Genomic DNA, 12,825 nt, shown 5'->3' with positions numbered 1-12,825 from the left:
ACTTTCCGAACTAAAATACAAACTACCAAGCAGAGATTTGAACTCAGTTCTCTTACTCCAAAGTCCAAACTCTCCACTATACAGCACCCCCTTTCTTAGCTGAGGTTAGATGGCATTTGATTAATCAGAAGATTGAATATTGTATTACTTCCTTCATTCATTCAACATTGTAATAATGCTCTCAGTGCTTGCAACGTGCCGGACACTGCACTAGATCCTGGATATACAAATTGAACATGGTAGTTTCTGGCCCAAAAGCTTACCGTTTAGTTTTTCAACCTTAGCCCTATTGATATATGCGACAGATAATTCTTTGTTGTTGTGGGATGTTTAGCAGCATCTCTGGCTTCTCCCCACTAGATGGCAATAGTGCTCCCCATTATTATATCAGCAGCAGTGACAACCAAATCTCTCCAGGCATTGCCAAATGTTCCTTGGCAGGGATATCAAAATCACCCCTAATTGAGAACCACTGATTTAGTAGGGGAGTTGCTATTCAGTCAACTGTTTCCCTGCAATGGACGAGCACCATGGATGAGGAAAGCCTGAAGTGGACTAGGGGCACAGGGAATGGATGTCTAATGGGTCTCAGTCACCACTATACTGAACATCCAGTTGTGCTGACAAGTGAGCCTTGGGGCAGATGCTTGTGCCACGTTTTAGGCAAAAGTAAGAGTCATTTAGATGAGGAAAGGGATGAGGTTTTCCCAGGTAAAGTTCACAGCACATGCTAAACACTGAAGGTGAAGAAACTACACGGAGTTGAACATGGCTGAAGTTCTCCATGCTGATACCTGAAGGAGGAGCCCAGGACAAGAGCCGCATCATCCAGGATAGAACAACCTTGATTTTACTTTTCCATGCCCAGTCCATCTATTTGCAGTTTTTACAATTCATGTTTGGAAATTGTTTGCCTGCACTAAACAAATCAAGAGCCCTAGCTTTCGAAACAAATCTGATGTCAGCTCCGGGGAAGGCTTTTCTTGCAAGATCTGCAGTGCCCTCCTAGAACAACACCTTAATTATGCACTGGAAATCCATACAGAGTAGAGCAGAGATGGGTTTTGAGTTTCATCAGTGAACTTTGCCTTGCATTTGATTATCCGTTGGGGTCTTGGATTTCAGGCAACACAATTAAGAAGTAAGCTGATCATCTGCTTTGCTGGAGGAAGAATTCCATAAGCCTCTCAGATGGAATGACCGCGAGTGATTCAGAGCTGAGACTTCTGACTTCGTTCCATGCATCTGGATTCCTAACACCGTCTAAACTGTCATCTGTGACCAACGGGGTTTTAAGTGAATGTAGCCAAAGCAATCCAGACTATTTTAGGTTGCAGTGAAGCATTTAAGTCCCTAAATGCTGAATCCTAAATCCCAGCACAGAAAGAACCAAAGAGAGCCCTCTCATGATCTTCCTTACATTCAACAATCAGACTGAAATTTCAATTCAAGAAAAAGTGACTGCTATTAACTTTGTCTTGCTTAGGGTTAGGATTAGGGTTAGGGTTAGGGTTAACCTGGAATTAAGCTCCTCATATACTTATTTCCTACGGAAGTGGAGTGCAGTGACAATGTTGAACATTTTCAGACTAGCATTAAGAAGTACTGTAAAATAGTATATAAATCTCTCAACTCATCTCAGTTCATTTAAACAAACAAACAAACAAAAACCCAAACCTTTATTTGTGGCCCAGGGAATTGTATCCATCCTTCTTACACACATCATCGGCCTTCTGCTGCTTCTGTGGGAAAAGGATTACTTACCGAGGTAATGATGACAGCCAGCAACTATTGAGCGCTTCCTGAACCTCAGGTGGCTAAGCCCTTGACATGCATTACCTCATTTAACCCTTAAACATCTATGAAAGGCAGGGACTTATGGTCATCATTTTGTCCATGAGGAAGCTGGAGACCAGAAAGCATAAGTGATGTGTCCTAGGTCACACAGTTTGTCGGGACACTTCCCCCAGGGTGGTTTTGCCCATGATCTTAGTTGCCGTACTGAACATCCAGATGTTCTGAGCAGGGAAATGTGCTGTGTTCAAAGATAGCCAGGCAGAGTGTTTGCCTAGCTAGCGTTACATAGTCCAGTGGGGCAGGCAGGCATGGAGATGTGCTGTCTCCATGCAGTACAATGCCGGAAAGCCTTCAGTGTGTGCTCAGCTCAGTTCCTGCTCCATCCACTATTTTTAGCGCACAGGCTCTGAAATATTCTCTGTCCTATTAGTCATTTATCTAGTAGCAGCCAGGAAAGCAATTCCAAAAATGTTGACTTCAGTTCAAGGAAGATGGAGCTGGCTGAGCATTGGAGTTTTTCTAAATTTATCCTGGGCTGGTTATTAATGGAGTTCCTCAATCAAACTGCTGGAACAGCGCTGGGTGAGAGAGAACAGATCCAGAGGAAGTCAGGAATAACAGCCTCTCGCTGCTCATTCATATACGCATTCATTCCTTCATTCATCATTCACTCATTTGTTTTTTCAAAGATCTCTTAATGCCTTCTATATGCTGGACTGTAGGCAAGAAATGTTACAGAAATTATCGTGTGTAATACTCCCTAGCCCTCCAGGAAGCAGGTGTTGTTAGCCCCCCATGACAGATGAGGACCTGGTGTTCAGAAAGCACAGGGTGATTGTGTGGCAGGAGGAATGCTCACTTCTCTTTCAGTAGCGTCAACACCATGACCTCCACATTGCACCCAGCTGCAAAGATAGCAGCTGCTTCTGGCAGGAGCACATGACTATCCTAACCAGACATACTCTTCAGAAAACACAAAATGATTGCAAACCTGTGCAGAGCTGATTTGATCACCCATATTCATTCACTGTCTCATTTCGTTCATGAGTACATGAGTGAGTGCTGCGTGCCTCCTGTGTGCCAAGCTCTGTGTGGGGTAAGGGAGCGGAAGATGCTGCTGGGTGCAAGCTTACTGCTGGGCGAAACATGCAATGTGGGTCTCCCTGGAAGTACCACAGAAAAGTACTTTATCCTTTGTGCTCACTAGGTTAAGGGGGTAAAAGCCAAGAAATAGAAGAAATTAACATGTATAGAGCACCTGCTGTGTGTCACGCTCTATAACAAATCCTGGACAAACATCATCTCATAGCAACCAGATAAAGCAGGGAATGCTTATCCCTACTTTACAGACACAGTAACTGAGGCTCAAAAAGGTAATAGATTTGCCGAAGATCAGCCAGATGGGAAAGGTGGACTTGGGTTTAAGTCAAGGTGCAACTGGCTTTTTGCACCAGGACAACTTTTTTTTTTTTTTTTTTTTGAGACGGAGTTTTCCTCTTGTTCCCCAGGCTGGAGTGCAAAGGCGTGATCTCGGCTCACTGCAACCTCTGCCTCCCGGGTTCAAGCAATTATCCTGCCTCAGCCTCCCAAGTAACTGGGATTACAAGCATGTGCCAACATGCCCGGCTAATTTTGTATTTTTAGCAGAGACGGGGTTTCTCCATGTTGGTCAAGCTGGTCTCGAATTCCCAACCTCGGGTGATCCGCCCACCCTGGTTTCCCAAAGTGCTAGGATTACAGGCACGAGACACCACGCCCAGCGTAGGGCAATTTTATGTTGGTGTTATTAACCATTTTCTTTGTACTAGGAACTCTTCTAGCAGTACTGTGAAGCCATGGACCCCTTCTCAGAATAATTATTTTGAATCTATAAACAAAATATAATATTCAGCTACAAAAAAAGCTGATTATATGGAAACAGCATTATCAAAATCTTTAAAATTTTGAGATGTAGTCATATATGTGCATTTTTGTGATGAACCTAGTGGCAGGGTGAATACCACCATAATTTTGAAGCCATCATGAGCATAAACAATATCTTGAAATAACAGGATATAAAATTATCTGTGATTACTGTTGTGGAAAGTCACAGGCATTTAGGGTATTACTGGAATTTGTTGCCTACATTCATAATGGAAAGAGATGCTAAACTTTAGTAAGAAGTTAGTAAATTAAAAAGGTACTTTTCCCCATCCAAACTCATGGACTGCCAAATTCTATCCATGAGGGTCTGTTTGTGGGCGCCAAATTAACATTGCTGCTTTATGTCATTGTGTTGTCAGGTTTCTTTAAGGAGGAATCCTTTGATAATGATTTTTCTGTGTAAATCACTATCTGGGCACCATGGGATGGTAAACAGGAGAGGCAGGAAGTTATTGATGCAGGGAATGGGCATGGGAAAAGACGAATCTCTGTAGCGTGATAAGGTGGGCTGGGCAATTTATAGCCTACATCTCCTGTAAGCTGCATTTAAGCATATGAGAAAATTGACATTCAGAGAGGTTAAAAAGCTTGGCCACGGTGTAAGAACTAGCAAACTGTGGAGCTAGGATTGGAACCACACCCTGTCAAGTTCCGAGCTGCTGAGTCAGATTCAGCACTGTGAAATGCACAGTCCCCACTCCTCCTTGGAGGAGCATGTGTGAGTCTTTATGGAGGGATGGGAAATTGTAAGAGCCTGCACTGAAGGAGGAAAATTGTTCACTTTTGCTTATTTTGTAGCCAAAAGCTGGGTCTCTTGGATCGGGTTCGCCTTTCTAATCCTCGTGGTAGCAATACTAAAGGAAAGCTATTTACCCCTCTGAATGTAGATGCCATAGAAGAAAGTCCTTCTAAAGAACCAAAGCCTGTTGGCTTAAACAATAAAGAGCGTTTCCGCACGGCCTTCCGCATGAAAGCCTACGCTTTCTGGCAGAGTTCTGAAGGTAATGCTTTTTTTTTGTTCTCCCTCCTTGTCTCCCCCACTGCTTCCTCCCCCAAGTCCACTTCCTTCCTCACCACCCCCACTTAAGAACATTTGAGCCCCCAAAGTAGCTCTTTCCCTTCCTTCCACAAACCAACTTCTTACTTACCTTTCTCCTCCTGTCCTTGGGCTGAGGCATGGTGATGCATTCCCAGGAGTCTGGGCAGGAGGCTCCCAAGTGAGGAGCTTGGAAACCCGTCACCTTGCTTTCTAAGGGTGCCCCCGCCCCATGAGTGAATTGTTATGGAGGTCAACTTGAAGGATGGGGAGGTGCCAGGTGCAAAGTGATCTGGAGATCAGCACATGGGAAGAGGTGGCAGAAAGCACTGTGGAAACCACGGCTTCGTGTGCCTCTTTTACTTATACAAAGGGAGGACAAACAGAAAAGCCTGTATCCTCAGTGTCCGAGCCCATCCAGGCCTTCAACCCTCTCTCTATCATACATTTCTCTCCAAGACCTCTGGGGCTTGTGCGGCTCAGAAAGTGACCTCCTCAAGGTCACCAGGACAGAGACTGACAGAGCAAAAGTCCCAGCTGAGTTCTGTCTGGCTGCAAGGCTTGCACAGTGTGTGTCCTTTGCTGGCTTCTGGCTCTGGGGTCCTCTTGGGAGCTGCGGGGACCCCGCAGCGCTCACTTCTCCCTGTTAGCCTTTTCCCCCACCACCAGCCATGAGCTGCACACACTTTTGACTTGGACAACTGGATAATAGAATGAGGGTGCCAGGAAACGCTGAACAACATCACAACTGGAGAACAGTGTGGAGTCTTACAACGTGGAAGCAAAGACTCTGGGGATTGACACATCCGGAGGCTTGGAAGGCTTTGACTGAACAGTGGGGTCCCCAAGCCTTTTCCAGGGCTGTGGCCTGCCGTTGATATGTGTGTCTCCCTCCCAGATGCCGGGACAGGCGACCCCATGGCAGAAGACAGGGGCTATGGGAATGAGTTCCCGCTCGAAGACATGATCCCTACCCTGAAGACTGCCATCAGAGCTGTCAGGTAATGTCCCCTTGGCCCCACCTGTGCCTGTGTGCCTCCCCAGCTCCCGCTCAACTCCCACAGGATGGGGCTTATAATAACGTTCTCTTGCACTTTAAGAAGGGGGGAAAGAAGCCCCTCCACTAACCCTGAGTCAGGTCCCAGGAGTATGTAAATACTATATGCTGCCCCAAGAGAAATGATCCAGACCTTAGCAAGCCATGATGGGTGACTCTGAGGTGCCTCCTTGTTATAAACATGCCCCAAACCTCCACCCCTGACAGTATTTCCACCTGCTCTGTTCTGCTCTGCCTGTAACCACCATATATTGGAACGGGTGTCAGGGTGGAGGGTTTTCTTCCTTTAAGGCTTCTTGCTTAACATGGTTTTTCTTCTGCCTAACTTCATCCATATAGTTCTTTTTAATTAGTTCACATTTTTAACAAGATAATAAATTATAGTTTTTTCCATGTATCAGCAGAGACCATAATCCATCCCAGTTATTTTTGTTTAGCTTTATATTTCTGCAAGAAATGAAAAAGCAGGCTACTACTGAAACTTTATCAGCATGTAAGCACTTTGTAAAGGTAGCAGTGAATTCTAGAAACCAAGGTGAATTCTTCAACTGATTGTGGTATTTTCAGCAAGATTCCCAGTCTAATAGATAGGGAATCACAGTAGTGCTATAATGTGTAGACCTCAGCGAAGCCTTGGATGTGGATTTTCTTGACACCTTTAGGTAGGATATGACAGAAATGTGGTTGTATGAAAGCATAGCTATCTGGATTTCTAACTAGCTGAAAGCCCTTATCTAAAGAAAACCAGTTAAGGAACCTGGGTTGACCTGGAGGGTGATCTCTGCTGGGATACTTCATGGTCTGGTCTCTGCCCTCCTCTTTTAGCATTTTCACTGATGTCTTAATTCAGAGGTCATCACACTTTTCTGTAAAGGGTCAAATAGTAAATGTTTTAGGCTTTGCGGTCCATAGGTCTCTGCTGCAAGTGTTCAGCTCTATCATTACAGCACAAAAGCTGTCATAGACAGTGCATAAAGGAATGGGTGTGGCTGAGTTGCAGTAAATACTTATCATCAAAAACAAGCAGTGGGCCAGAGTGGCCTGTGAGCCTTAGTTTTTAGACTCTCACCTGTATGGAACTATGTAAAGAGAAGGCTTATAAAATGGCACAAAGTTGGGAAGGCTGACAAGCAGATTAGATAGTATCATAATCAATATATCAAAATAATGTTTGGAGGTTGAAGCCCCAAGCTATGACAAAGAAACTGAACTTTGAATGCACCATAAAAAAGACTTGTGCAAGTACCAGATGGAAAGTCCTGGGATGGGCTGTGACCTCCAGACACTGATCTGTGATTAGGGGTTTGAATTGACTCTGTGCTCAGCAGGAGTTAACTTTACGATGAGGCTCTTAAGGAACACTACCCATCAGGGGTGATTAGATTGCTTTCCAGGGAGGAACCAATAAAGTATGGAGGTGAGGCTTTGATTTCATCCACCAGTTCTGGGTGCCCCACTTTATAAAGAATGTGATGAGACTCAAAGAACAGAAGCTAGCTTTTCTTTTCCAGGAGCTCCCAAGCAAAAGAATTAAAGAGGCTGTTGAGGATGAGCTACATCAGCTGTCCTCAAATGGAAAGCAGTGTGACAGTGATTAAGAAGAGCACCAGCCTTGTCAGCACCCTACCTGGGTTTGAGGACCAGCTCTGCCCTTATTAGCTATGTGGCCCCGGGCAATGCTGAAGCTCTGAATCACAATCATATCATCCGTCGATGGATCTGTTATCAGGATTGTTCATAAAGCACTAAACTCTCAGTCTGGCTGCTCAATACATATTAGCTCTTATTAATACTATGATTTGCTTATTATTCAAATGATTGAAGGGAATAGTCCTGATGGAGACGTACTAACTCTGTGTGGTTCCAAAGGGTAGAACCAGAACCAAAAGTTGGAAGCTCTTCCAGCAAGCTGTCTTCTCTTCGGTTATTTTCTCCCCCTGCCCCTGAGTTTGCTAACCTTGTGTTACAGCTTCCTGTGCTCTCCACCCATGATGCACAAATGCCTCTACTTTGCCTTGCAGAATTCTACAATTCCGTCTCTATAAAAAAAAATTCAAGGAGACTCTGAGGCCTTATGACGTGAAGGATGTGATTGAGCAGTATTCTGCCGGGCATCTCGACATGCTTTCCAGGATAAAGTACCTTCAGACGAGGTGAGACAGTCACATCTGGAGGGTCTGCCCTCCCTTCAAAGCCATATGAACCTTAGAGTTTAAGGTGGGAGATACTCAGAAATAATTCAAAATGCAGGGAGAGATTTTAAGAAGAAAAATATCCACGAAGCATTGTGGATGTCTAGGCCAACAAAGCAGCAGATCAGACTGTGAAAACGCTGTAAGACATTGTCACGGCCGAGGTCAGCGCCCTGATCAGGCCTGTCGGAGACGAGAAGGCACATGCTTAAATGGCTTCTGACTGTGATGCTTTTGATGTTGCCAGCAAAACGGGATCATCTAAACCAAATCCAGCTGCCTAATTCTAAATATAATTCTTTACCACATTAAAAAATGTTCATCAGGTATTACTTATAATAATGAAAAATATGGAAACAGCCTCAATGTTCAACTAGTAATTGCCATCATTTTTATTAAACTCCTGAGTACTTCACCTACATGTATATACTCCTTTATGAAATCACAAGGTCTTGTATTATAGTGCCATTTTTCCAATGAGGAAACTGAAGCTGGAAGGACAGAGGAGCTGCCCAGCTAGCAGAGAGTAGAACTGGGAATCAAACCAGCTCCAACTGATTAGAAAGTCTCTGTTCTCTCGAACACACCACATTTCCTTAATTATAAAATAGCGGGTAAGGAAAGAATGATACCTGCTCCCATTAAAATGTTACGCAGCCACTGGTTGGGTGCAGTGGCTCATACTTATAATCCTAGAACTTTGGGAGGCTGAGGTGCACAGATCAGTTGAGGTCAGGAGTTCCAGATCAGCCTGACCAACATGGAGAAACCCCTTCTCTACTAAAAATACAAAAAAATAGCCGGGCATAGTGGCAGATTCCTGTAATCTCAGCTACTTGGGAGGCTGAGGCAGGAGAATCACTGGAACCCAGAGGCAGAGGTTGCAGTGAGCCGAGATTGCCCCATTGCACTTCAGCCTGGGTGACAGAGTAAGACTCCATCTCAAAAAAAAAAAAAATGTTATGCAGCCATAAAATAATATTTAGAAAAAGTATATAAAGATATTTTTTAAATTATATGATTTGTGGATATATACGCATGACATAATTACTAATAACACATGCAGACATGTATATACACATATATATGCATGTGTGTATATTTATAGCTACATATATTTCTATATTCATATGTGTCACAGGATACATACACTCTGCCTAGACCTTATGATGATGTTAACTAATATATATTATGATATGATTAACAGCAAAAACTTGGAACCAACCCAAACACCCATCAAAGATAGACTGGATAAAAGAATGTGGCACATATACACCATGGAATACTATGCTGCCATAAAAATGGATGAATTAATGTCATTTGCAGGGAAATGGATGAATCTGGAAACCATCATTCTCAGCAAACTGACACAAGAACAGAAAACCAAACACCACATGTTCTCACTTATAAGTGGGTGTTGAACAATGAGAACACATGAACACAAGGAAGGATACATCACACACTAGGGTCTGTTGGGGGGTGGGGGGCTAGGGGAGAGATAGCAGGGGATAGGAAGATTGGGGAGGTGTAACATTAGGAGAAACACCTAATGTAGGTGATGGGGGGATGCAGGCAGCAAACCACCATGGCATGTGTATACCTGTGTAAGAATCCTGCAAGATCTACACGTGTACCCCAGCACTTAAAGTAAAATTAAAAAAAAATAAAAAATAAAAATAAATTTAAAAAATACACACATATGCTTATTCAGAAATTCACAGGACGTGCACACACTTTCCCATATCAGGGCCTGGAGAAAAGGGGTAGGACTTCCCCCAAGAGATTGCAGTGGCTGTACTGAGTGGTGACTCCATATGTGACTTTGCTTCCTACTTTTAAAATATATAAAATCTTTAATACATTGTAAAAATGCCCTTTTAAGAAAACATTTTTTAAAAAGGGACAGTTATGATGTCAACACTCAGGGAATAAGAGTCAGGAAACCAAAATCCTATTTGCAGTTCACTCTCTGATGTGTGTGAGCTTTCCAGCGGCCCCACATCCTCTCTAGGCCTCAGCTTCCCTGTCCAAGTGATGTTGGCCCACGGGAGTGTCCTGCTAGAGAACAGGAACATCACACTGACTGGGTTGGGTGTTAACGATGCTGTCAGGTTGGAGATGTGCTTCTCCATGGCCTTTCTTTATCTCTAACTGGAATATCAACTTTGACTTCCAAGTATAGTGGTAGCCACATAGTCAATGCTCAATGCCTGCTGAATGAATAGACATGTGAACAAATTCTGAGTCTAACATGCTGTTATTTATGCACGTATGGCTCTCTGAGAGACGAGGATGAAGCATGATGCCTAAGACATGCCAGACTCCAAAAATACCAGCCAATTTTAACAAGCATCAAGTAGACTATGATAGTGTCATGATTTTTGCTACTTATTAAGCAAATATGTTTCTAGGGAGGGTGAACATCTGCATCTCTGATTGCATATCCCCAGCCATGCTGGGGCAAGAGAGAAAGGAAGTGCTGTCTGTGAAGGAGCAGCTGGGTTTCCAGGGAGGAGATGGAATGAGCCACAGCTATTTCTGGGTGCATGGTCTTAATGGTCCTGGACCTGTGATAAGCCTTCAAGCCTGCTTTCACTCCCACCCTTGTCCCAACCTGCAGCACGATAGGCAACATTTCTTTCCTATTGGTCCAGGCATAGAGCAGGAACTGATGACTCACAGAATATTATGCAGCCATAAAAAAGAACAAGATCAGATCTTTTGCAGGAACATGGTTGAAGCTGGAGGCTATTATACTTAGCAAACTAATGCCGGAACAGAAAACCAGATACCATATGTTCTCACTTATAGGTGGTAGCTAAATGATAAGAACTATGAACATAAAGAAGGAAACAACCGATTCTGGGGTCTTCTTGAGGCAGTAGGGTGGTAGGAGGGAGAGGAGCAGAAAAGACAACCCCCATGACACATGTTTACTTATGTAACAAATTTTCACCTGTACCCCCAAACCTAAAATAAGAGTTTTCTTTTTATAAAGGAGCTGGTACCTCATGCAGAAATAGAAGCAGGAGTGGAAGCTGGTGTTGGATCTATCTTTCTACTGGCCAGAGATGCCCACAGAGCAGCAGTGATGTGTGCAGCTGAAAAATGTAGCCTAGGATTTGTCTGTAAAACTCCCTAACTAGATGTTTTGTGAAGGGATAAAAGAACTGGAAGACAAGACAGGTTTGCAGTGCACCTATGACATTTCCTACAAAAAAAATTAACAAGATGCAACCCTCACCTCTCAGTGGATTGTCTCCCGGGATAAAAAGATGCTTTCAGTATCACCAGATTGAAAACAGCATAAGAATATACTGAGGTTATAGGTTCTCTCTGTCTCTTTCTTTTCTCTATAGCTACCATGCACTCTCCTCCTCCCCTCCCCTCCCCTCTCTCTTCTCCCCCCCCCCCCTCCTCCTTTCTCCCCTCTCCCTTCTCCCCTCTGCCCTCTCCTCCTTCCCTCTCCCCCTTTCTCCCCTCTCCTATCTCCTCCCCTCTCCTCTGTCCCCTCCCCTTCTCCCCTTTCCCCCCCCCATCTCCCATTTTATACACTCCAAACCCATATCTCATTTCAGAGAGAATAGAATGATTTGTTTTCCTGCCAAAACAAAGCTCTATGTAATTTAATCCATGCTCTGTTTGTTTCTTTCAGAATAGATATGATTTTCACCCCTGGACCTCCCTCCACGCCAAAACACAAGAAGTCTCAGAAAGGGTCAGCATTCACCTTCCCATCCCAGCAATCTCCCAGGTGGGGCCAGTGGACATGGACTGATGAGCCAGGGGTGCAAAATTTGTAAAGCATCCCCCCTTGCCAAACCTCAACTGGGGTCCTTTATGTGGGTGAAGTTGTTAATCTCCTAAGTAAAATGAAGAAAGAGTTTGAAGCTTGTTTCAGTTGGTAGCCATTTAAAATGTTTCTGTATACAGAAATCTTCTCACTCCTTTTCCCAGACCATGTGGGTGATAATTCTTCCTGTGACTTTTGAAAATGAAAATAGCTGCACCGGTTTCCCTGTTATAAAATAAGAGGAGACTTATGAGCTTTATTGGAACAGAAAGAAAACTTCATGTGAGCAGAAGCCACAGCATTCTCCATCCTGCATAATCACTTTTGAGTTGATTGATACCCCTCCCAGGACAAAGCCAGAGAATCCACTCAGATATCAGCCCCCTGACAACATTGTAACACAGAGAGCTTTGTTCCTTAACAGAGCAGCTCTCCTCCTTCCAAAGCTTCGTAATTTTGAATAAGATGTTCTTTAGAAAATCCACTGCCTAAATTTACATCTCTTTATTCCCAAATGTCTTCAAGGCAGGTAACAAAATGAGTGAGGGAGTTAGGCTTAAGAAATATTATTAACCTTTCTCTTATAAAAGAATCAAGAGGCTGGGAGCAGTGGCTCACGCCTGTAATCCCAGCACTTTGGGAGGCCAAGGTGGGTAGATCACAAGGTCAGGAGATTGAGACCATCCTGGTCAACATGGTGAAACACTGTCTCTACTAAAAATACAAAAATTAGCTGAGTGTGGTGGCGCATGCCTGTAATCCCAGCTATTTGGGAGGCTGAGGCAGGAGAATCGCTTGAACGTGGAAGGCCGAGGTTGTAGTGAGCCAAGATCACAGCACTATACTCCAGTCTGGTGACTCTGTCTCAAAAAAAAAAAAAAAAAGCAAAACAAAAATGAAGAGCATCAACATGATGATAGAAAGAATTTAATATTTAACCTCAGCCCTGGGGATAGAATAGGGAATGATGGGACCTTGGAGGACACATGTCCCAACTAAGGGAGGTAGGAGTGAAGGCCCTTCCTCC

General features: G+C 43.8%; 1 protein-coding gene across 1 annotated transcript in view; it reads left to right on the top strand.

Annotated features, from left to right (window-relative positions):
- KCNQ3 (potassium voltage-gated channel subfamily Q member 3) overlaps positions 1-12,825 on the top strand; it is a 350,151-nt gene that overhangs the window by 322,774 nt on the left and 14,552 nt on the right. Inside the window, exons 10-13 of the mRNA XM_032253747.1 lie at positions 4,519-4,721; positions 5,655-5,757; positions 7,835-7,966; positions 11,661-11,759. Of these exons, the coding sequence (XP_032109638.1) occupies positions 4,519-4,721; positions 5,655-5,757; positions 7,835-7,966; positions 11,661-11,759 (537 nt within the window). The remainder of the gene's footprint in view (positions 1-4,518; positions 4,722-5,654; positions 5,758-7,834; positions 7,967-11,660; positions 11,760-12,825) is intronic.

Source organism: Sapajus apella, unplaced genomic scaffold (genome assembly GCF_009761245.1).
Source record: "Sapajus apella isolate SASKATOON/1434 unplaced genomic scaffold, GSC_monkey_1.0 scaffold3, whole genome shotgun sequence".
Lineage (NCBI taxonomy): Eukaryota > Metazoa > Chordata > Mammalia > Primates > Cebidae > Sapajus > Sapajus apella.
The sequence above is the reverse complement of the archived record's forward strand: the minus strand, read 5'-3'. Positions and strand labels throughout refer to the sequence as shown.